This window comes from Oryctolagus cuniculus, chromosome 4, assembly GCF_964237555.1.
Source record: "Oryctolagus cuniculus chromosome 4, mOryCun1.1, whole genome shotgun sequence".
NCBI lineage: Eukaryota > Metazoa > Chordata > Mammalia > Lagomorpha > Leporidae > Oryctolagus > Oryctolagus cuniculus.
In genome coordinates, this window is record NC_091435.1 from 5,598,907 (window position 1) to 5,625,557 (window position 26,651).

At 47.4% G+C, this 26,651-nt stretch overlaps 1 protein-coding gene across 2 annotated transcripts in view; it reads right to left on the reverse strand.

Moving 5' to 3' along the window:
* Positions 1-26,651, reverse strand: part of SH3BGR (SH3 domain binding glutamate rich protein) — a 66,103-nt gene that overhangs the window by 14,228 nt on the left and 25,224 nt on the right. For both annotated transcript variants that reach the window (XM_051833564.2, XM_070071813.1), the window contains exon 3: positions 24,958-25,038. In XM_051833564.2, the coding sequence (XP_051689524.1) occupies positions 24,958-25,038 (81 nt within the window). The remainder of the gene's footprint in view (positions 1-24,957; positions 25,039-26,651) is intronic.

The window sequence follows — 26,651 nt, forward strand, 5'->3', positions numbered from 1 at the left end:
TTAAAAACGAGGTTTCTCCCCATTGCCCCAGAAAAAGGTCTGTGTTCCCTTATTCTCATGGCCAGTAAAGAGGGCTGTTCTTTTTCATCTTTGCCAATCTGTTGAGGGGAAATGGAATCTCATTTTTGTTTTCATGTACATTTTCCTAATTACCAGGAAGGAAAGTTAGGTTTCTAGGAGTTTCTAGCCACTGACACTTCCCATTTAGATACTTACCCTCACATGTCCTGCCATTCCTACTTGAGTTGTTTGCCTTTTACTATCAATTCTTTGAGATTCTTTATAAGTAGGAATATTATTAGCCCTTTAGCACATAGTTTAGGTACAACTGAAAGTGTCCTAAATTATAGATCAGCTGTCAGGAATTTTAACTACTTCATTTGTCTGTTCAAAGTATTTATACACACACAGCTACTTCAGAGAGTTCATGCAAAGTAGAATTAAAAGAAGTTTACTTTTGAACCCCATGCATAGTTTTTTTATAGCATTCATTTTCTAGAAATGTTTTGAAGATCCCTTATGTGTGTGTTTGTGTATGTGTATGTGTGTGTGTTGATATATACCTGAAGGCTCTCTAAAACATTTGTGGAAAATATGCATCATAACAAAACCGTGCTTGGGTTTCCAAAAAAAAGAAAGCTTGCAACAAAATAAACTTATCCTTAAATTCCATTTTCCCACACTTTTTTGAAGTAGCTTCTTGTGTGTATCTTGAATACATATAATTGATATGTACAAATGCGTTTAACATATATTTACATTTGTATATTAATTATATATATATTCAAAGGTATACACACACACATTGAGTATCTCTTATCTGAAATGTTTGGAACCAGAAGTTTTTCAGATTTTAAATATTTCTTAGATTTTGGAATATTTGCATAGACTTTACTGGTTGAGCATCCTTGACCTTAAAAGAAATCCAAAAATACTTCAAAATCTGAAATCTTTTGAACATCAAGTCAGCTGAATCTTTGTTAAAATCCAGTTTCACTAACAGCTCCAATCCCAGTGTGGCCAAGTAAGTCCCCGTTGGACAAAATCTTCCATGAAATATGGACAAAGCCAACAAGCAGAAGAAAGGGAAAATACAAGGCAAAATGATTCACAAGGGAGATAACACTTCAAATTACAGTTATTTACACACTGCATTCATGGAAGCATTATCCACAATAGCCAAGCGGTGGAAGCAACCCCAGCACCCGTCGATGGAAGAACAGATAAACCAAGCGTGTTCTGTACTCAGTGGAATATTATTCAACCTTAAACATGAAGGAAATCCCGTCACATGCTTCGACATGGATGAACCTTGAGAGTAATGAGACAAGTTACAGAAAGACAAGCATCATGTAAGTGCACTTCTATGAAATATCTAAGACAGGGAAATCCACAGAGGCAGAAATGGTGGTGACCAGGGCTGGGGGGAGGGAGAAGTGCAGAGTTATTGCTCAACATGGACGGGGTTTCAGTTTTGCAAATTAAACAGTTCTGGAGGAGTCATCACTGTGGTGCAGCAGGTTAAGCCACTGCCTATAACGCACTCCCACACGAGTGCTGGCTTGAGCCCCAGCTGCTCCACTTCTCATCCAGCTCCCTGCTATGCACCTGGGAAAGCAGCAGAAGACAGCCCACGTGCTCAGGCCCCTGCACCTATGTGAGACACCTGGATAAAGCTCCTGGCTCCTGGCTTCAGCCTGGCCAAGCTCCAGCTGTTGAGGCCATTTGGGGAGTCAATCAGTGGATGGAAAACCTCTCTGTCTCTCCCCTCTCTCTTTCTAACAGCCTTTCAAATAAATAAAATAAAATCTTTTAAAAAATACCTATTATAACTATGCTCAAATATGTAAAGGAAAATATGTCTTCAATGAATGAAACTGAAAATCCAGACAAAAATAGGAATTATAAAAATCAAACAAGCGCTGGCACTGTGGCGCAGAGGGTTAACGCCCTGGCCTGGGTGCCGGTTCAAGGTCTGGCTCCTCCACTTCCAATCCAGCTCTCTGCTACGGCCTGGGAAAGCAGTGGAAGATGGCCCAGGTCCTCGGGCCCCTGCACCTGCGTGGGAGATCCGGAAGAAACTCCTGGCTCCTGGCTTCAGATCAGTACAGCTCTGGCCGTTGCAGTCCATTGGGGAGTGAACCAGCGAATAGAAGACTCTCTCTCTCTCTCTCTCTCTGCCTCTCCTCTCTCTGTGTAACTCAAGTAAATAAATAAATCTGGCCAGGGCCGCAGCTCACTAGGCTAATCCTCCACCTGCGGCGCCGGCACACTGCGTTCTAGTCCCGGTCGGGGCACCGGATTCTGTCCCAGTTGCCCCTCTTCCAGGCCAGCTCTCTGCTGTGGCCCGGGAGTGCAGTGGAGGATGGCCCAAGTGCTTGGGCCCTGCACCCCATGGGAGACCAGGAGAAGCACCTGGCTCCTGCCATCGGATCAGCGCGGTGCACCAGCCGCAGCGGGCATTTGGGGGGTGAACCAACGGAAGGAAGACCTTTCCCTCTCTCTCTCTCTCTCTCTCTCTCTCTCACTGTCCATTCTGCCTGTCAAAAATAAAAAAATAAAATAAAATAAAATAAATAAATAAATCTTAAAAAAATCAGACAAATGGGGGACAGGCATTGGATGCAGCAGTTGGGTTGCCACTCAGGAAACATCCCACGTCACAGTGCCTAGGTGCAAGCCCTGGCTCTGCGCCCAGTCCCAGCTTCCTGCTAGCAAACACCCTGGGAGGCCGCAGTCAATGGCTCAAGTAGTTGGGTCCCTGTCATCCATACAGGAGAACCTGACTGAGTTCCAGCTTCTGGCTTCAGCCTGGCCCAGACCTAGCTGTTACAGGCACTTGGGGAGTGAATTAACAGGGATTTTGTATGTGTGAGTGTGTATGTGTCTGCCTTTAAAATAAATAAAAATTTAAAATCAAACAGAACATTCTAGAACTGAAAAATAATATTTTAAATAAAACTTCAATAAGCTGGATGCATGATGAAAATGTCAGCAGAAAAATGAAGCTAGGTTTAATAGAGAACTGGGCATTGTGCCACAGCAGGTTAAGCCACCACTTGAAATGCCAGCATCCCAATTCAGAGTGCCAGTTCAAATCCCATCCGCTCTGCTCCCAATCCAGCTTCCTGCTAATGCACCTAGAATGCCTAAGCACTTGGGTGCAGGAGTTCCAGGCTCCAGCCCAGTCCTGGTTCTTACAGGCATTTGGGGAGTGAGCCGATAGATAGACAGACAGACAGACGGATGGATCTCTCTCTCCTCTCCTTCTCTCTGAATTACTGTGCCTTTCAAATAAATGTCTTTAAAAAAAGACAGAAATTATGCAATTTGAAAACCAAAGAGAAATAAGATTTAAAAAATATTTTTAAATATTTAAAAATATGGAATCATAAGAAAAGATGAAGCCCATAGCAGTTAGCATCACAGAAGATAAACTATGCAAACAGCAAGCATGAAAACCTGGAGTTGCTTTATTATCATACACGAGGACAGGTTGAGGATCTGAAATGCCTGACACCAGGAATGTTCCGATTCGGGAGTTTTTCGGATTCCGGGGTGTTTGCATAGACTTTACTGCATGACCTATTCTCAAAGTCTGATATCCAAAACACTCCAAAATCCAAAACCTTTTGAGCACAGCCCTGATGCCCCAAACGTTTCAATTTTTGGAGCATTTCAGATTAGCGACGTCCAACCTGTAATACAGACATAAAGACCGGGAGTATGGCCAGAGGTAAACAGAGACAGCTCGATGATGACCAGCGGTCTGGCAGGCACAGCAGTCAGAAACATGAATGTCCTATCTGCAACTTTCAAGTGCAGGCGGCATGAACTGGCAGGGCCGGAGGGAGGAACGCACAGCCCCCGTCACAGTTAGACACCTAACAGCCCGTCCCGCCACCTGGAGAACAGCTGTGCAGAGATCCAAAGGATGAAGCTTTATTTCCCCAAGAAATTTCAGCCTCAAACGTACGGAGCAAGTTCAGCTCCCACCAGGGCTTGTCTGTCTTCTCTCTCCTGCTTTCCTTCCTTGCTTACTTATGCCAGCCTGCTTGTTTCCCTCCTGTTTCCCCAGCTCCGCCCCTTTAGGGGTGGGGAACCTCTGGCCTTGCCAAGGCAACTGCAGGCAGGACTCAAAATTCAGCAAATCTACAGCAGGCTAATAGTTAAGCTGATTATTTTGTATGGTCTGCAAATGATGTTATAAATATCCAAATCGCCTGAATGATATCCAAATATCCAAAGGCTGTTAGGAACATCCAAATGGCTTGTTCTCCGTGCCAATGCTTTTTTATTTCACTAATGTTTTTCTCCTTAAGAGAGAATGAGGCACCATGAGACTGACCGTTCTCTCCAGGGTGGTTTAGCTGCCTCCCCTCAGCTGACACGAATCTTTTCTCCAAGCATGTGGAAGTAGAGTCCCTATAAGACTTCTCACACAGATCTTCCATCACATACCCCGGATTCTTGGATTGCTGGGTTCCTGAGCCTGTTGACAACCCAACTTCACTGTCACTCACGTTTCCTTCCAGACCCGCTCCTCAGCAGTGGCAGCCGACGGGTCCACCTGCGTTCCACCCCCGAGACCCGGCTGTGCCTGGACATGCGCAGGTCTCACAGCTCCCAGGGGCGCCATGTGCACAGGGTGGAGGCGACGCCAGGCCCTGACCTTCTCTCCCGTCCTCTCGGGTAAGGGCAGCTCCCTGGGGCCTGCTCTGCTCCCAGCCAGCCCACGTCCACTGCTCTGCCCAGGCAGGCCACCTCTGCTGAGCCTGCCAGGACACTGGGCAGCGTGGGGTGGGGCGAGAGGGCTCTGCCTGCCAGGCCCCTCCTGCAGCTGGAGCACAGCGCCTGGGGGGAAGGAGGAGGAGGACCCTCAGTGCCCTGCGACCTTTGGCGGGGGTGGGGCCTCCCCTTGCTTCCTCAGCCCAGCCCTGCTGCCGGCCATCTTCCAGGATGCCTTGTGGACAAGCCCCCTCTGGTCTCCCTGCGCAGGCGCGAGATGAGGGCTGCAGGCGGAGCTGCCCCAAGTTCAGCTGGGAGACCCCGGCACCCCTCCTCCCACCTGCCCTTCCCGTGTGGTCTTCTGTTCTTTCTGGAGCCCCTCTCACCCACACGTGAGGCACGTGAGACCTCCCACGTCCGACGCCAGACTCCTGCCGTCCGCTCCTGGCTTCCCTTCCTCTGTGTGGGATTTCCCAGTGGGTGCGTTTCCCTCTCTGGTTTCCTTGCGCTGCAAGGTGGACCTCAGCGGCGCCCGTTCTCTGTGCTGCTCGTCCACTGTGGTTTGAAATTGGAGAATTCCAGACCAAGTTCACGTCTCTTAGGATTCCCACAGATGCTCCTCCACGTCTCCTTCCACCTCTTCCTTGTGCACTCCTTGGGCGGAAGGCACTGTGGTCAGCTCTGTGCTCCTTGGGCGGAAGGCACTGTTGTCTGCTCGGTGCTCCTTGGGCCGAAGGCACTGTGGTCTGCTCGGTGCTCCTTGGGTGGAAGGCACTGTGGTCAGCTCGGTGCTCCTTGGGCGGAAGGCACTGTGGTCAGCTCTGTGCTCCTTGGGCGGAAGGCACTGTGGTCTGTTCGGTGCTCCTTGGGCCAAAGGCACTGTGGTCTGCTCTGTGCTCCTTGGGCCAAAGGCACTGTAATCTGTTCGGTGTGGCCTTCCTCCTTCTGGTTGCTGGGAAATACTGTCCTTATTTAAATATTTTGCCAATACTCAAAGCTGCCTTCAATCAGAGCTCACTAATCACACCAGAAAATGAGAACCAAAACTTTTCATTCCAAGTCTTGGAATGAATTAGATTGTCCAGATATAGAACCTGTGCGTATTCACCAGACAGAAAACCCATCTCCTGTAGCAGATGCTACTATGACTCTACGAGAGGGACGTGGAGCCTGTGTCCAGCCAGCTGTGAACGTTAGACCTTCCCGAGAAGGGAGCGCTCCTACGGCTTCCAACGCTGAGTGGGCAGACACAAGGAGACTCTAAGTGCTGCGCTTCAACAGTGTTATGGCTGCGCATCTCCACCGACTGCCGGAAGAGCCAACCACATGTGTCCATGGTTTGGATGCGGTCTGAGTGGTCCCCCAAGGCTCATGTGTTGGAAGCTTTGTCTCCAGTGTGGGGCGCTCGGGGAGGTGAGACCTCTACACGGTGGCCCTCGTGGGAGGGCAGTGCTGGGCCCTCCCCCTCTCTCTGACTTCCCATCTCCCCATGGCTCCTCCCCCTCTCCCACTCTCATGACTCCCTCTACCTGTGGTGACCCAACCAAGGTGGGCCCTCATGAGAAGCCCAACAGATGGGACCACCCAATCATGGACGGACAGCCTCCAAATCTGTGAGCTAAGTAAACCTCTTTCCTTACAAAGTACCCAACCTCAGGTATGTCATTCACTCATGAAAAACAGACTCATTCAATACTCAGCCACTTTTGTTAGCTTGCTTTACTTTGATGCTTCCCTGGAGGGCTTTTGCAACCAGCCAGAGGCCAGAGGCCTCTTCTCCCATGAGGAATGACTGTTCGGAGCCCATGGAAAAGGACTACGTGCCAGGCACTTTGGGGTACAGATTTCTGATGGGATTGTAAAAGAACTGGAATATCGATGAACTGACTCAAAATTTCCAAAGCTTTAGTCAAGAAACAAATGGACTGGGCCGGCGTTGTGGCGTAGCAGTTAAGCTGCCGCCTGTGTTAAGCTGGTGCCCTATAGGTGCCAGTTCATGTCCCAGCTGCTCCACTTCCAATCCAGCTCCCTGCTGATGGCCTGGGAAAGCAGTAGAAGACGCCCAAGTGTTGGAGCCCCTGCACTCATGTGGGAGACCTGGAAGAAGCTCCTGGCTCTTGGCTTCAGCCGGGTTCCACCCTGGCTATTTTGGCCACTTAGGGAGTGAACTCGCAGAAGGAAGATCTCCCTCTCTCTGTGTAACTCAGACTTTCAAATAAATAAATATTTTTAAAAGACAAAACAAATGGATTCAAGAGACTAATAACCCAATATACAGGGGAATAATAATGAATTATATGAGACTAAGGGAATTGGTGCAGAATGATATTAGATTTTGTTTGGAATATTGTTCAGATCATTTTAGTATCCTACAAATGGTTTTCAACAAGTTCCTGGATAATGCATATTACAAGAAAACTATGCATGGATTTCAATAACTTTTGCATCAAAATAAAGTTGCTTTTAATTCTGTTTTCCTATTAGTTTTTTTAAAGATTTATTTTTTATTTATTTGAAAGACAGAGTTACAGAGAGAGGTAGAGACAGAGAGAGAGAGGACTTCCATTCATTGGTTCACTCTCCAAGTGGCCACAACAGCCGGAGCTGTGCCAATCTGAAGCCAGGAGCCAGAGCTTCTCCCACGTGAGTGCAGGGGCCCAAGAACTTGGGCCATCTTCTACTGCTTTCCCAGGCCATAGCAGAGAGCTGGATTGGAAGAGGAGCAGCTGGGACTCGAACCAATGCCCATATGGGATGCCGGCACTTCAGGCCAGGGTTTTTTACCTGCTGCACCTCAGCACTGCCCCCTATTAACTTTTTATTTATTTATTTATTTATTTCCCCTATTAACTTTTTAAAATTAATTAATCACTGGGGCCAGCACTGTGGTGCAGTGGGTTAAGCCTGCAGCGTCAGCATCCCATATGGGCACCGGTTCGAATCTCAGCTGCTCCACTTCCAATCCAGCTCTCTGCTATGGCCTGGGAAAGCAGTAGAAGATGGCCCAAGTCCTTGGGCCCCTGAACCCTCATGGGAGACCCAGAAGAAGCTCCTGGCTCCTGGCCTCAGATCAGCGCAGCTTCAGCTGTTGCAGTCGTCTGAGGAGCGAACCAGCAGATGGAAGACCTTTCTCTTTGTCTGGCTCTACCTCTCTCTGTAACTCTGTCTTCCAAATAAATAAAATGAATCTTTTTTAAAAATTAATTCGATGAAAAGCAGAGAGAGAGAGAGAGAGAGAGAGAGAGCTCCCACCCTCTGGCTCAATCCCCAAATGCCTGTAATGGCCAGAGGGCCAAAGACAGGAAGCATGAACTCAATCAAGGTCTCCCATGTGGCTGGCAGTGACCCAAATATCTGAGCCATTACCACTGCCTCCCAGGATCTGCATTAGCAAGAAACTGGAGTCAGAATCCAGAGCCAGGTGCTCTCATATGGGACACAGGCAACCTAACCAGCATCCCAACAGTTAGGTCAAATGCCCACCCTTCCATGACCTTCAAGAAATACTCTTGCATTCTGGATATATAAGGAAATCCTTTATCTTTCCTCTTAAGCTTTTTATAAATCATAACCATGTAGTGGACTCTGTTTCTGTAAACTGAAATGAAACATTTCTAAATGACATCTAATCTCCCTGCTTAACTCCTCCAGACCAAAAATTCTTATTAAACCTGCCTATTGAATAGGAATACATATGTGGCTTTTTATGGCAACATTGCTATTTGCATTGCTCCAATAAGACGCGGTCTTCCTTCTTGCCAGGGCATAAAGGAAACCCTGGTTATGCAACCAAGGCCTTGCCTGAATGCCACATTAAGAGTGGCTCTTGGTGCAAGCGTTTATCTACAAACCCTTCTTGGGGAAACCGGCCAGGTCCCGCCTGCCTAAGACAAGAGAAATTTTCTGAAAGCAATAACGCTACTTCTGATGCTTATTACCATTTTATAAGTGTATATTTTCTACATAATTGCCAAGGGTGGCTATTTTTAGCTTTAGTGAGATTAATTTTCCGTGCTGACACTTCTCCATGATGTTGTTCACAACAACATGACACTGCGACAAGTAATATCATTTCCATAAATCAAGTGCTGCATTTCCAAGTATACTTGAAGTACCTTCCCCCAGTGCACATGCATAAACACCTACAAACCTGAGCAAGGCTGGCCGCGCCAAAGACCTAGCAAGGGCCGTGCTGCTAATCGGTGGGGGATCTCTGTACAAATCACTTAAGCCCCTTAGGCTTCAGGTTTCCCCCCAGGAAAACCGAGGCTGGATGGCCCTCAGGCCTCTCTAGGCCACATTTATCATCCCACAACCATCTCTTGTTCCATGTAAGGAACATTTCATGTAACGTGGCAACACTTACGCACAAATCGGGACAGGGTCCAAAAGCTAAGACTGGGGACTTAAAGGAAATAAGATGAAATGTAGCAGAGTCTGAAATTGAGTCCCAGTTCTAGTTGGATATAATACTGGTTTAAAAAAAAAAAGAAGAAGAAGGCAACTGGCAGTCAACCGCCCTGCTCTCTACAGTCAGTTGGAAGAATCGGAGTTGACATCACCTGAGTGTTCCACCCACTTTGGCTTATCCACTCACTACTGCCTCCCACTTCAGAATTAAACATCTACCACGAACTATGAACTATTTAACTGAGGATGTAAATTACTTGTTAAACTTCTTGTTCAGTCAAATATTAAGTCTTTTTGCTATAATGTAAATGTTAAACATGTTATCTCTCTCTCTCTTTTTTTTTTTTTTTTTTTTTTTTTTTTGCCAGGCAGAGTTAGACAGTGAGAGAGAGAGAGAGAGAGACAGAGAGAAAGGTCTTCCTTTTCCGTTGGTTCACCCCTCAAATGGCCGCCACGGCCGGCGCACTGCACCGATCCAAAGCCAGGAGCCAGGTGCTTCCTCCTGGGCTCCCATGCGGGTGCAGGACCCAAGGACTTGGGCCATCCTCCACTGCCTTCCAGGCCACAGCAGAGAGCTGGACAGGAAGAGCTGGACAGAATCTGGCGCCCCAACCAGGACTAGAACCCAGAGTGCTGGCGCCGCAAGGCGGAGGATTAGCCTAGTGAGCTGTGGCGCCGGCCTAAACATGTTATCTCAAAAACTAAAAAAATAGAAGGAAGGAAGGCGGTAGAGTGGAGGAGCAGGAATATCATTATGTTCTTAGACTTGTGTCTACAAATCATATTGAATCTGTTAAAATTCATTAAAAAAATTTTTTTTTTTTTTTGGACAGGCAGAGTGCACAGTGAGAGAGAGAGAGACAGAGAGAAAGGTCTTCCTTTTTTCCATTGGTTCACCCCCCAATGGCCGCTGCGACTGGTGCACCACACTGATCCAAAACCGAGAGCCAGGCACTTCTCCTGGTCTCCCATGCGGGTGCAAGGCCCAAGCACTTGGGCCATCCTCCACTGCACTCCCGGGCCACAGCAGAGAGCTGGACTGGAAGAGGGGCAACCAGGACAGAATCCAGTGCCCCGACTGGGACTAGAACCCAGGGTGTGGCGCCACAGGCGAAGGATTAGCCTATTGAGCCGCAGTGCTGGCCTAAAATAAATTTTTTTTAAAAAATGTATGTAACTTTAAACACAGGTAACATTGGACAGGGCCATTGGCTGTCTTGGCTCTTTCTGCCTTGAAATCAATCTCCATTTAGAGAAATCCACTCAAGTTTTGATTGAGACATATTTTGTTTGTTTTTTGTTTTTGTCTTTTTGGATGCTCAAGATATTTTTAAAGGATTTATTTATTTACTTACTTGGGAGGTAGAGTTATAGACAGAGAGGGAGAGACAGAGAGAGATGTCTTCCATCCACTGGTTCACTCCCTAAATGGCCACAATGGCTGGAGCTTAGCCAATCCAAAGTCAGAAGCCAAGAGCTTCTTCCAGGTCTCCCAGCCCAGGGGCAGGGATCCAAGCACTTGAGCTATCTTTTACTGTTTTCCCAGGCCATGGCAGAGAGCTGGATCAGAAGAGGAGCAGCCAGGACTCAAACCAGTGCCCACTTGGGATGCTGGGACCGCAGCCGGAGGCTTAGCCCACTATGCCACAGCGCTGCCCCCTGATTAGGACATTTTTAAGGCTCCTAACTACACGGAGCACCAGCAGTATTGCACCGGCATGCACTTATCACCAAATATTTTCCCAGGTCCTCATTATGAACTTCGTAAACACACAGCAAAGTGAAAAAATGAAACCACGTGGATCCAACATTTGCTAACATTTTTCATGTATCTCATGAAACTGCACCAGCATTGTCTCCCAAAAACTAGGGATTTGCTTATATAACCCAGTGGTTTATCATATCGATGACAACTAACAGCAAGTGCTGAAGGTCATCCATCGCCCCCCAACCCCACCCATCCTCTCCCCACTCACCCGCAGATTTCCTGAGCTGCCCATAATAAATGCTTTATGATTACGTTTTATGACCTAGATTTTCTTTTAAAGTTTATTCATTACATTTAATTCTCACATCTCTTTGGCCCATTTCCATCTAGAACAGTTCCACTTCCTTTAATCTGTTGACTTTTCTATGAAACTGGATGTTTGAGTCTGGGCTAGAAACCTTGTAGAGTGGCTCCAAAATTGTTTTGTCTGGGTGGGTTTTTTTCCTGAAATGGGTCTTGGAACTGAAGACTGGGTTAGATGCTGGCTACAATGTCTCGGCAAGAACACTTAACAAGTGAGACTGTGTGCTCCGTGTTCATCACACTGCTCGTGATGTTGGGTTTGGCTACTCTGCTAAGGTTGTGGCCAGTGGATCTCTTTGTTATAAATGTCCCCCTTTGAATCTAATAAACACTATTTGGGAAGATGGTAGTTTAGTATAAGAAGTTTATCCAGTTCTCCCCCCCCAAAAAAATTTACCTAATGCATTTTACAAATAGTTTTATCACTGATCTGTGTGTGCTACAATGAGTTAGTACAGGTATAATTCACTAAAGGGTGATTTTTCTAATTCTATCAGTTCTCTGATATTTATTAAGCATCATTAATCTGTGAAAAGGAGTTTTCTCTCAACAACCAGGAACTCCTGTTTAAAGTGTATAAAAAATGCTTAAACCTTCATTTTTAAAAGATTTTTATTTATCTATTTTAAAGGTACAGAAACAGAGAGCTCTCATCTACTTGTCCACTCCCCAAATGCCCACAACAGCCAAGACTAGGCAAAGCCAAATCTGGGAGTCGGGAACTTAATCCAGGTCTCCCACATGGGAGACAGGAATCCAACCACATAAGTCATTACTGCTGCCCCCAGGTTCTGCACCAGCAAGAAGCTGGCATCAGGAGCCAGCTAGGTTTATGCTAGAGATATGGGCATCTTAACTGGCATCTTAACTGGCAGACTAAATACCCACTCGCAGATCTCTCTTTTAAATTTAATTTCGGGGCCAGCGCTGTATAGTAGGTAAGGCTGCCGCCTGCAGTGCCAGCATCCCATGTAGGCACCGGTTCGAGTCCCAATTGCTCCGCTTCCAATCCAGCTCTCTGCTACAGCCTGGGAAGGCAGTAGAAGATGGCCCAAGTGCTTGGGCCCCTGCACCCACGTGGGAAACCTGGAAGAAGCTCCTGACTCCCGGCTTCAGATCGGCCCAGCTCCAGCCATTGCAGCCATTTGGGAAGTGAGCCAGCGGATGGAAGACCTCTCCCTCTCTTTGCATCTACCTCTCTGTAACTCTGCCTTTCAAATAAGTAAAATAAAATCTTTTCCTTTTTTAAAGAATGTAAAGTATCTCTTTTTTTTTTAATTTTATGTATTTGAAAGACAGAGTTACAGAGAGAGTCAGAGAGAGAGAGAGGTCTTCCATCCACTGGTTCACTCCCCAGTTGGCCACAACGGCCAGAGCTGTGCCGATCTGAAGCCAGGAACCAGAAGCTTCTTCCAGGCCTCCCACCCGACATGGGGCAGGGACCCAAGGACTTGGGCCATCCTCTACTGCTTTCCCAGGCCATAGCAGAGAGCTGGATCGGAAGAGGAACAGCCGGGACTAGAACCGGAGCCCATATGGAATGCCGGCACTTCAGACCAGGGCTTAAACCCGCTGCACCACAGCACTGGCCCCAGTAAAATAAAATCTTTACAAATAAACAATAAAATTAATTTCAAGGTAAAATACTCACATGATACTTTCCTCTATATGTGACAAGTTAAGCTTTTGTTAAATTTACAGTATATGTAAGGGTAGATTGTTTATTTCTGTAAATGTACTACCCCAAACATGGGAAGTGAAGAAGGTATTGAATTAATGTATGTTACATGATTTCCATTTATACGAAACAGTAGACTCAAATTCTAGGCCTAGGACTTGATCTGGAGCAGGCTACTTCAACATTTTCAGCTTCATGACTTGTTTATTCATATGTTTTCTTTGGTATCTATTAAACGCTATTATAGGAGTTAAGTTTTTCTATGGCTAGAATTTTATTTGGAACCTCCCAGAACCCATTAACTTGTAGAGCCGTCTGGGAGTTTCTGCTTTTATTGCTGCCACTGCTTTGTTTTAAAAGACTAATAAAATTTCTATGATTTCCGAAAGAGCAAGCTGCAGAACATTCCATAAAATATGATAATAATTTGGCATTAAAAATGCAAAAATCATGATGCCTTGTTTGTAGGGATAGAGAGGGCAGAGAAAGAGAGAGGAGAAGGAATTAATGATGTTGGTGGCCTCCGGGGACGGAGGGAAACAGGAGCAGGTCAGGGAACACAGCAACCTTACAGCTCCTCTTGTTTGAGTTCTTCATCAAAAGCAAATCTGATAGGACGCTTGTTCTGGACAGGCACCGACATGAACAGCCGTCGAGTGGTTCTCCAGCAGAATGGTTGTCACATATCAACGCCAACAAAAGAGCTTTTGCTAAGTGCAGATCCCTGGGCCTCTCCCCTGAGAATTTGGGGACACAGGTTTGGAGAACTCAGCCACCATCATTTTTTAAAGCTGAGAGCTTCTGAAGCACAGCGCCCTATTATACAGCAATGGAAATGCTGAAAATAAAATTAAACAAGACACACACAGTCAAGGCGGAGTTATTTATAATAATCCATCCATTCAGCTGATGCATAATGGACATTAGTCAGCCCTAACAAAGCAAGGAGTCCTGACTCATCCTACAAGCTTAAAAAAAAAAAAAACTGTATTTATTTATTTGATAGGTAGAGTTACAGGCAGTGAGAGGGCAGACAGAGAAAAAGGTCTTCCATCCGTTGGTTCACTCCCCAAATGGCTGCAACGGCCAGAGCTGAGATGATCCAAAGCCAGAAGCCAGGTGCTTCTTCCTGGTCTCCCACGTGGGTGCAGGGGCCCAAGAACTTGGGTCATCTTCCACTGCTTTCCAAGGAAAGCTGGGTTGGAAGAGGAGCAGCTGGGACTAGAACCGGTGCCATATGGGATGCCGGTGCCGCAGGTGGAGGATTAATCTACTGAGCCATGCGCCAGCCCCCACGTACAAGCTTTAACAACGTTACGGATTTCTTTTCGGGATGATAAAAATGTTTTGAAAGTTGATAGTGGTGATGGTTGCACAACTACATGATCATACTCAAAGTCATTGAATTAAACACTTTAAATGGGTGAATTGTGTGGTATGTGGATTATACCTCAGCAAAGCTCTTGTTCCAGAAGAAACACACTTTAACCTCAGATATCATAACTAAAACTCATGGGACATTTCTTTCAGCCTCTTACCAGGACTACACTGACAGGATACTAAAGACATTTAAAAGCAGAAGGAAAGGGGGCGGTGCTGTGGCACGGTCGGTGAAGCCTCTGCCTGCAGCACTGACCGCAGATGGGCTCCAGTTCCAGTCCCAGCTGCTCCACTTCTGCTCCAGCTCCCTGCTAACAGCCCGGGAAGTCAGTGGAACTCAGTACTTGGGCCCCTGCACCCTCCCGAGAGACCTGGAAAAAGCTCCTGGCTCCTGATCAGCCCAGCTCTGGCTTTTGCAGGCATGTGGGGAGTGAACCTGTGGGTGGAAGACCTTTCTCTCTGTCCCTGTAACTCTGCCTCTCAAATAAATAAATAAATCTTAAAAGGTGGGGGGGAGATAAGCCTTTAAAGACAAAGGAAAAAGGCAAGAAGCCTATTGCATATTTTTTAAAAAGTCCACAAAATTTCAAAGACAGGAAAGGAAATAGTTGAATAAGAAATAATCAGAAAATAATCATAAACCTAATTGCGAACAAAAAAGGATATAGGGGGAAGAGCAGATTTAGACACCTTCCACAGCCCTGGATGGCAGGCAACTGACTGTCCCACCCTAAATAAGTGTTTTAGTCTGGAAAATAGTTGAGGAGCCGGTGCTGTAGCACAGCAGGTAAAGCCACTACCTGCAGTGCCCGCATCCCATATGGGTGCCGGTTTGAGTCCCAGCTGCTCCTCTTCCCATCAGCTCTCTGCTATGACCTGGGAAAGCAGTAGAAGATGGCCCAAGTCCTTGGGTCCCTGCACCCGCGTGGCAGACCTGGAAGAAGCTCCTGGCTCCTGGCTTCGGATCAGTGCAGCTCCAGCCATTGCAGCCAATTGGGGAGTGAACCAGTGTATGGAAGACCTCTCTCTTCCTCTCTGCCTCTCTTTCTCTCTCAATGTAACTCTTTCAAATAAATAAATAAATCTTCTTTAAAAAAAAAAAAAAGAAAGAAAGAAAGAAGTTGAACCAGAAGCAACCTCACCTCCTGGGCATAACATCAGCTGAAGTGTGAAACCACACAGAGAACAAAGATTCTGAACAAAAAGTACACACCCTGAAAGGGAAGAGACCTTGCTACTCCCTTCCCCATACTTGTTTCCAGAACACTGAGTCAGAATTCACTCTCCCCCACCCCACTTACCACCACCACCATCACCACCAGCACTGTCTACACCACCATCACTACCACCATCACCACCAGCACTGTCTACACCACCATCACCACCACCATCACCACCAGCACTGTCTACACCACCACCATCACCACCATCACCACCAGCACTGCCTACACCACCCTCATCACCACCATCACCACCAGCACTGTCTACACCACCATCACTACCACCATCACCACCAGCACTGTCTACACCACCATCACCACCACCATCACCACCAGCACTGCCTACACCACCCTCATCACCACCATCACCACCAGCACTGCCTACACCACCCTCATCACCACCATCACCACCAGCACTGTCTACACTACCATCATCACCACCATCACCACCAGCACTGTCTACACCACCCTCCTCACCACCACCACCACCAGCACTGTCTACACCACCCTCATCACCACCATCACCACCATCACCACCAGCACTGTCTACACCACCCTCATCACCACCACCACCACCAGCACTGTCTACACCACCCTCATCACCATCACCACCAGCACTGTCTACACCACCAAAACCACCACCATCACCACCAGCACTGTCTACACCACCCTCATCACCACCACCACCACCAGCACTGTCTACACCACCCTCATCACCATCACCACCAGCACTGCCTACACCACCATCATCACCATCACCACCAGCACTGCCTACACCACCCTCATCACCACCATCACCACCAGCACTGTCTACACCACCATCATCACCACCATCACCACCATCACTGCCTACACCACCCTCATCACCACCATCACCACCAGCACTGCCTACACCACCCTCATCACCACCATCACCACCAGCACTGTCTACACCACCACCATCACCACCAGCACCACCAGCACTGTCTACACCACCATCACCACCATCACCACCAGCACTGTCTACACCACTCTCATCACCACCATCACCACCAGCACTGTCTACACCACCATCACCACCACCATCACCACCAGCACTGTCTACACCACCATCACCACCACCATCACCACCAGCACTGCCTACACCACCCTCATCACCACCATCACCACCAGCACTGTCTACACCACCACCATCACCACCAGCACTGTCTACACCACCATCACCACCACCATCACCACCAGCACTGTCTACACCACCATCACCACCACCATCACCACCAGCACTGTCTACACCACCATCACCACCACCATCACCACCATCACTGCCTACACCACCCTCATCACCACCATCACCACCAGCACTGCCTACACCACCCTCATCACCACCATCACCACCAGCACTGTCTACACCACCACCATCACCACCAGCACTGTCTACACCACCATCACCACCACCATCACCACCAGCACTGTCTACACCACCCTCATCACCACCAGCACTGTCTACACCACCCTCATCACCACCATCACCACCAGCACTGCCTACACCACCCTCATCACCACCATCACCACCAGCACTGTCTACACCACCCTCATCACCACCATCACCACCAGCACTGTCTACACCACCCTCATCACCACCATCACCACCAGCACTGTCTACACCACCACCATCACCACCAGCACTGTCTACACCACCCTCATCACCACCATCACCACCAGCACTGTCTACACCACCCTCATCACCACCATCACCACCAGCACTGTCTACACCACCCTCATCACCACCATCACCACCAGCACTGCCTACACCACCCTCATCACCACCATCACCACCAGCACTGTCTACACCACCCTCATCACCACCATCACCACCAGCACTGTCTACACCACCACCATCACCACCAGCACTGCCTACACCACCATCATTACCACATCACCACCAGCACTGTCTACACCACCCTCATCACCACCATCACCACCAGCACTGTCTACACCACCATCACCACCACCATCACCACCAGCACTGTCTACACCACCATCACCACCACCATCACCACCAGCACTGCCTACACCACCCTCATCACCACCATCACCACCAGCACTGTCTACACCACCACCATCACCACCAGCACTGTCTACACCACCCTCACCACCACCATCACCACCAGTACTGTCTACACCACCCTCATCACCACCACCACCACCAGCACTGTCTACACCACCACCATCACCACCAGCACTGCCTACACCACCATCATTACCACATCACCACCAGCACTGTCTACACCACCCTCATCACCACCATCACCACCAGCACTGTCTACACCACCATCACCACCACCATCACCACCAGCACTGTCTACACCACCATCACCACCACCATCACCACCAGCACTGCCTACACCACCATCATTACCACATCACCACCAGCACTGTCTACACCACCAAAACCACCACCATCACTATCACCACCACCATCAGCAGCACCATAGCTACAACCATCCTCATCACCACCACCACCACTACCTCCACCACCACTGTCATCATCACCAGCTCAGAAGATGGAGGATTCCTCTCTTCGGAACCTCGCCTAAAGCAACAGAAAAATCCCACAGTCTAGGACCCCCTTAAAAAGCCTATATTTCATCTTGACATTTCCCTACAATGAAGCTACCACATACAGCTTGCCAACAACTTTAGCACCTTGTCTTAAATCCAAATAGTCAAGGGTCACCAGATATCTGAGAAAAAAATCTTACATAAAAATGAAGACAGGCTGGCACTGCAGCTCACTAGGCTAATCCTCCGCCTTTGGTGCTGGCACCCCAGGGTTCTAGTCCCGGTTGGGACACCAGATTCTGTCCCGGTTGCTCCTCTTCCAGTCCAGCTCTCTGCTGTGGCCCGGGAGGGCAGTGGAGGATGGCCCAAGTGCTTGGGCCCCTGCACCCGCATGGGAGACCAGGAGGAAGCACCTGGCTCCTGGCTTCGGATCGGCACAGCGCGCTGGCCAGAGCGGCCATTTGGGGGTGAACCAACAGAAGGAAGACCTTTCTCTCTGTCTCTCTGTCTCTCTCTCTCTCACTGTCTAACTCTACCTGTCAAAAAAAAAAAAAAATGAAGACAGAGAAAAGGGGTACTTAAACAGAGAACTAAAGAAAATGTTTTTAAACTATATTTAATAAACTGAGAGTCAAGAAAAATAATGAATGAATATAACAAGGACAGGAAACTATTTGCTAAGGGAACATCCAGAGAAAACAAATAAAAAAGAGCTCTTAAGAAATACAGACTGGGGGTCCGATGCTGTGGTGCAGAGGGTTAAAGCCCTGGCCTGAAGTGCCGGCATCCTATATGGGCGCTGGTTCTAGTCCTGGCTGCCCCTCTTCCGATCCAGCTCTTTGCTATGACCTGAGGAAGCAGTAGAAGATGGCCCAAGTCCTTGGGCCCCTGCACCCACGTGCAAGACCCAGAAGAAACTCCTGGCTTCAGATTGGCACAGCTCCGGCCGTTGTGGCCATCTCGTGGGTGAATCAATGGATGGAAGACCTTTCTCTCTATCTCTATCTCTCTCTGTAACTCTGTCTTTCAAATAAATAAATAAAATAAATCTTTAAAAAGTAAATAAATAAAATAAAATAAAGAAAGAAATACAGATAGGGGCCTGGCACTATGGCTACCTGTGGCGCCGGCACCCCATATGGGTGCTGGTTCATGTCCTAGCTGTTCCTCTTATGATCCAGCTCCCTACTTATGGCCTGGGGAAGCAGTAAAGGATGGCCCAGATACTTGGGCCCCTGTACCCACGTGGGAGACCGGGAGGAAGCTCCTGGCTCCTGGCTTCAGATCAGCTCAGTTGGCCATTGAGGCCATTTGGGGAGTGAACCAGTGGATGGAAGACTTTTCTGTCTCTCCTTCTCTCTCTCTCTCTCTCTCTCTCTCCCTCCCTCCCTCTCTCTGTAACTCTACCTCTCAAACAAATGAATAAATAAAAGGAAATATGGATATGATAGGAAAACAAGCAAATAAACACAAATAGCAACAGAAGGAAGACACAGTAGAAAGTTGAGGAAATATTCCAGAAAGTAGAAACAGGAAAAAAAATGGAAAATAGGAGAGAAAAGATAAGAAAACTAGAGAGTTAGTTCACAAGGTCCAACATTCAAACAATAAAAACTCCAAAAAGAAGTGATAATATACAATCTAAAGAATATACAATCTAAAGAATATACAATCTAAAGAAAAACGAATGCCCATACATGGCCCCAGAACACAACGCCCCAGGTTCTCAGGCCCACAAAAGCCCAGCACAAACAGGGAGGCGAAGGCCTGCTTTCCCAGTGCCCTTCTCCCACAGCTTGAAAACAAACAGGTGCTGGAATCCCCAGAGCACACCGAAAGGCTTGGAGACAGACCGCCATCGGCATCACCACAGCAACTCTGGCAGCCGGAGGGGTGAGAGCAGAGCACCTGAACCCGTATAGCGCAGTAACGTCCCACTGGGACCCCAGACTCATGCGCACTGTCAGAGGGAGCAGGGGAGACGAGGCCCTGTCTGACATGCCACATTGGTGCAGGGCCCACTGTTCTGTAGAATCCTTGTAAGATTATCTGAACCTTCCAATACTATATATACATTAATTTTATATAAATTAGATATCTAGATCTTGAGATAATCTTCATAGAGAAATGAGACTAGGCACTGTCAGATAGATAGGAGGGATAAGTTCAGGAGATGTATTATGCAACATGTGGGCATGGTAAATTACAATGCATTCCATTTTGACAATAAGATTTTAAGCATTCTCACCCCAAAAAAATGGCGCCAGTGTTGTGGCACAGAGGGTTAAGCTGCCCCCTGTGAGGCTGGCAGCCTATGTTGGAGTGCCAGTTCAAGTCCCAGCAGCTCTGCTTCTGAATCAGCTCCCTGCTGACGCACATTAGGTTACAAAGATACACTTAACACAAAAATTTATACCCCAAGCCGGTGCCGCGGCTCACTAGGCTAATCCTCCGCCTGTGGCGCCGGCACCCCGGGTTCTAGTCCCGGTTGGTGCGCCGGATTCTGTCCCAGTTGCTCCTCTTCCTGTCTAGCTCTCTGCTGTGGCCCGGGAGTGCAGTGGAGGATGGCCCAAGTGCTTGGGCCCTGCGCCCCATGGGAGACCAGGAGAAGCACCTGGCTCCTGACTTCAGATCGGCACAGCGCGCCAGCCGTGGCAGCCATTTGGGGGGTGAACCAACGGAAAAGGAAGACCTTTCTCTCTGTCTCTCTCTCTCACTATCTAACTCTGCCTGTCAAAAAAAAAAAAAAAAAAAAAGAAATTCATATTCCAAAGTTTCCTAATCCATACTACAACAGAATGAGAAGCAAACACGTGAAATAGGATCTAATGATTCCAAGATCAAGGAGATTAAACGTGCTCACCTCTGGGAAACACAGTGCAGCCAGTCAGCGGTGCTACCGCAGGACAAACGTCACAAGCCTCTCGGACAGCAATTCGGTGCACATTTCAAACCCATCCAAATGTTTTTGCACTTTTTGTCTCACGGGGTGGACATTGAGCCTAGCAGTTAAGACACCTGCATCCCACACTGGAGTACTTGGTTCAGCACCTGACTCTAGCTCCTAACTCCAGCTTCCTGCTAATGCAGACTGTGAGAGGCAGCAGCTGACGGCTCAAGTGACTGGGTTCCTTCCTCCCAAACGGAAGACCCTAATTGAGCTCCCAGCTCCCAGCTCCGGCCCCAGGCCAGCCCCAGACCAGCCCCAGCCATTGCAGTCACTTGGGGAGTGAACTGCTCCCTCCGTCTACCTGTCCCATCTTTTTCTTTTTGTCTCTCAAATTAACTAATTAATTAATAATTTTAAAAGCTACTTGGAATTAATCCTAAAGAAATATTCCAAAAGAAAGAACACTATTTCCTGGTGATGATCACTGCAAGGTTAATTATAATTATAAAAAAAAAAAAAAAGTAACTCTGCTAAAACCAAATTCTGCCAAATTCCCAATGGCAGGGAAGAGGCGGGGCACATCTGAAACAAGGATGCGTGCAAGCTCCCTCCCCCTTCGTGGGACACTTGTGCTTGTCTGTGCACAGTCTCTGCTGCTTACTACCTGTCCTCCTCAGAGCGCTGTCCCCACCACCGCTCTGACACTTCCCTTGTCATGGTCATCGATGACCTCCACGTTGTCCAAGGCGACGGTCACTTTCTGACCCACCTGTCTCTGTGTCTCAGCAGCATTCGATGTGACCAACCTCACCCCGTTCCATGGGAAAATACAGCTCCGGGGATTCCTTAACTCCATATGCTTCTGGTCTCACAGATTCTTCCATCTCAGCCGTCTCTGCCTGCTTCTCTTCCTCTTCTACCCAACTTGAATCCTGAAGCTTGCACCCCACCCCTGCTGGCCTCCTCCCTTAGTTTCCTCTGCTTCTGACTTCCACTCCGTCCCCACTCATGCACATCAACATGCAGATGCCTACCTCGCGGTCGCGCTCACATGTCTCATTCAAACTTAATACCCCTGTCACATGGGCCTTCCTTGGAGCAAAGTGCCACACATTTCTAGAAGGATCCATTCTACCTCTCCCCTACATTCAACCCATTAGCACATCCATGGTGGAATGAGAAGTCCATGCCAAGATGGCTGCTGGCAACAGAAACTGCCTGGCAACAGGCTGTGATTGGATGTCTTCGGAAACTGCCTGGCAACAGGCTGTGATTGGTTAGGGCATAGACTGCCCCTTGACCAGATTGGCTGCCTTGGCTATATAAGCTGCTGTCGCAACTGAAATAAATGAGTCTGCTGGCTGCTTGCCTCTGGCTGGCTTTCACCTGACTCCTGGGGTCTGTGTGGTGACTCCGCGCCTCTTGCTCCCACCACAACACACATCTTAGCAATTCTTCCTCCAGAGTAGACCCTTGAGTCACCAGCTCCTCTCCTGTCCTATCCCACCACCCTGTCCAAGCTACTATGACGTCTTATCTGTATCACAATAGTTTTCATCCACTCATCTCACAGTAGCCATTTTCTTTAAGATTTATTTGTTTATTTGAAAGTAAGAACTACAGAGAGAGAAGGAGAGATGGAGAGAGAGAGAGATCTTCTATCTGCTGGTTCACTCCCCAGATGGTCCCAACAGGCAAGGCTGAGCCAGGACAAAGCCAGGAGTTTCATCCAAGTTTCCCACACAGGTGGCAGGGGCCCAAACATTCGGGCCATCTTCCACTACTTTTCCCAGACCATTAGCAGGGAGCTGGATCAGAAGTGGAGCAGCCAAGACATGACCCGGAGTCCATATGGGATGCCAGCATAGCAGGCAGTGGCTTAACCCACTATGCCACAATGCCAGACAGCATTTTCATTTTAAAGAAGGGAGAAAAAAAGACCACTCTTCTTCCTAAAACTCTTTCATTGTCTCCACTGCACCTAAATTAGAATCCACAGTACTGTCATGGCCCATGAGGTGCCCACCTTCCACAGTGCCTCTTGTCCTCACTCCAGCAACATGGACTTTGTGGGAGTCCTACAAACCTGCCCAGCCCCTTCCTGTCTCCGAAACCTTGTATTTTCTCTCCCCTCTGCCTGATCCTCCTTCTTCTCTCTGCATGTGGGTGAGTGAGGGTCCCCACCAGACTCTAAGGCACCATCTCTCAAACGTAATATCTAAGCTAATGTGACTCAGTTAACTACATCTTATAAGTGATATATAATAGCACTTAGCACATTTTAAACTGTTAATAATGTCATGTGGCATACTGCAGATAAGTTGACCATATCAGCAAGGCAATTCAATAAAAAGGGACAATTTTCCTCCCCTTATCCCAATGCAAATTCTACATATTGTTATTTGGAGAAGGAATTAGCTCAAAGATGTGTGTGTTTAATCATCTAATCACAAGAAATCTTAAATGTCTGCAAGTTCTAACCTATGAAAGTATATCCGCACTCCTCAACAGTTTCTATAAGGTGCAGAATTTGAAGCACTTCTCCTGTAGTGAGAATTAACTGGGACCCAGTCATGACAAATCTCTCTTGAAATGAATCTAAGTGCAAACAGACAAGTTAATTAAAAACTAAATGAATTTGGAGCCAGTGTTGTGGCACAGTGGGTTAAGTCGCTGCTTGTGATGCCAACATCCCATATGGGCACTGATTCAAGTCCCTGCTGCTCCACTTCCCATCCAGCTACCTCCTAATGCACCTGGCAACGCAGCAGAAGTTTTCCTGTACCCCTGCCACCCACGTGGGAGAGCCGGATGAAGCTCTGACTCCTGGCTTCAGCCTGACCCAGCCCCTGGCCACTGTGGCCATTCGGGGAGTGAATCAATGGACAGAAAAATCTCTGGCTAATTCTTTCAAGTAAATAAACAAATCTTCTTTTAGTTAAAAAATAAATGAATTAAACAGTGTGTACTTGTCTGTGTCAACTGACAGTCATGCATGAGATTCTTGATCAAGGTAAGGAATGCATGGCCATTATAGAATGAAGCACGTGATCTGCATTCAACATCCAAATTCCTAATACTGGCTTTGTTAGCATCGTCCTCTATTTAATCAGACACAATCAAATGTGAGAAACACGGCGTGGAGAAGCTGGAGGAAATCTATCTTATTCTTGAGTCTAGATGCTTTTTCCCTTTTTATCAGACTAAAGAGCAAAGTTCAACTCATTTTAAATAAAATAATAAACATAATGGCATATCCCATTATGCACGAAAATAACCAACACAAAGTATATGAGAAGTCAATTCATAACGAAACAATTTTATAAACACAAACTGGGAGCTCATATTTTTACCTTTTTAATTGATGTATTTAAGATTATTGAAGGCAATGATATCTCATATGTCTTATAAAATTTACTATAAAAAGATGAAAACATAGCAACATTAGGAAAAACATAGTTTTTGGATTTTTTTGAATAAAAGGAAAAAAACTGCATTATGCCTGGGCATAAGAATGTTTCTGGTATAAGAAACCATGTCTGTGCTCACTTCAGCAGGACCCTACTAAAATCAGGCCAATAGAGTGAAGTTCTTACATAAGGATGGAATGCAAATTTGTGAAGCATCCCATAAATTTTGTTAAATCATGTTTATCCTTTTTTTAAAAAAAAAAAGTCAGAGATTCCAGTCACTGGTTCACTCCCCAAATTCCTGCAAAGGCTATAGCTGGGCCAGGCTGAAGCCGGGATCCAAGAACTCCATCTGGGTCTCCCATATGAGTGGCAGGGCCCAATTACTTGAGACACTTTCTGCTGCCTCCCACAGAGTGCATTCACAGGAAGCTGGAATTAGGAGGGAGCCGGGACTCCAAGCGAGGATCTCCAATACGGCTGCAGGCGTCCCAAGTGGTGTCTAAACTGCTAAACCCAACACCCACACAATGTTCGTCTGTAAGACTACCATTTACTGAGCAACCTTGCAGGCTGCTTTCTACCTTCATTTATTATAACCTGCATGATGATAAGGTGTGCAAGCTTACCTTTGAGCTTGGAGGGGGAGCCAAGCCAAGGAAGGAGTAAATAATATTCTCTTCTTTGGCAGAGAAGAAAGAGTCGAAATCCTGGAAGCAGAGAAAAAGAATGTTTAATGCACTATACACTTGTGAGCCCATAAAACTACTCAAGTTGATCTTATTTTATTAACTAGTCATTAGACTAGGAGCTAAAACAGAAGGTTATCCTAGTTTGTTTTGTCAGAGGTGATTAACCCTGAGTTAAGGCATCTAGCTGTGAACTTCACATTCGGTTTTACATATTTTCTTCGTGCCTGTGGAGTGAGAACACACAGACACACTCACACACACCCTTGCTGTTTGCTCAGGAATCCAGCAAGACCAGCACACACATACCCAAGACCCAACATACGAAAGCAAACGGCTTTTCCAGGAGCTCCACATCCTACAGATTTGGGCTCCGATGCCGAGACGGAGACCACCGGACTCTCCCTACCGTTAGCACGTAGCTGCTAAGGACTCGCGTTCATCTCAGGCCACAGGACCATGCAGGACCTAGAGCAGGGCTTATGTTGGCACAATGGAAACAACTGCAGAGCATGCTGGGACCTGGGAGCAAACTCACTGAAGCTCCCTCCCCACCCCACCCAGGTAAGGCCGGGCCTTCACCAGGTGGGTCCAGCCCTAACCAGCCCTCCAGGAGCATGGCAGTCAACAGCCCCCAAGGGCTTAACATTTTATAATTAAAACAAAGAAGATATTCCCCCAACCACATTATTACTGCCAATCTTTGTCATCAAGGCCATGATGCAATTTCAACAGTGTTCCAGAAAGACTCATCAAGGGGCGGGCATTGTGGCACGGTGGGTTAAACCGCCACTTAAGACAGCAGCATCCGAAATCCAGTGTGGGTTCTAGACCCTTCTACTTGGCTTCCAATCTGCCTCCCTGCCAATGAGCCTGGAGTGATGTCTCAAGTGCCTGGGCCCTGTCACCCAGTGGGAGACCCACATGGAATTCCAGGCTGTTGGCTTCAGTCTGGCATCGCTCCGGTTATGGCAGCCACTTGGGAAGTGAAACAGCAGATGGACGATCTCTTTCTCTCTGTCTCTCCTTCTCTGTCAGATAAATAAATCTTCAAAAATAAATAGATAAAATTAAGTGAAAAGACTCACTGAGTAACAGTTTGTCCCAGCTTGAAGAGGACAATACCCAAATCAACTTAGTCATGCCATTGCTTAGTTAAGAAGCATAAAACCACATAAAGGCCACAGGGAGTGGAGAGAAAACGTTACATATTCATATGCCCTAATCTTATCCAAAACTTTATTATTTTCCTACCCATCGCCTCAAGTCTCTCAGCAATTAATTTCATTCTTTTATGCTGAATGTATTTTTTTGGAAACTAGATCAAATCTTAGTTGAAGAGAATATTGCATCATGGGTAAACACAGAACTTTGATATCAGAAATATTCACTGAGAGGCCAGTGTTGTGGCATAGCAGGTTAAGCCTCTGCCTGCAGTGCCAGTCCAGCTGCTCCACTTCCAATCCAGCTCTCTGCTAATGGCTTGGGAAAAGCAGCAGGGGATGGCCCAAGTGCTTGGCCCCCTACACCCAGATGGGAGACTTGGATGAAGCTCCCAACTTCTGCCTTCAGCCTGACCCAGTGCTGGCCCTTGCAGCCATCTGGGAGTGAACCTGCAGATAGATCTCTCTCTC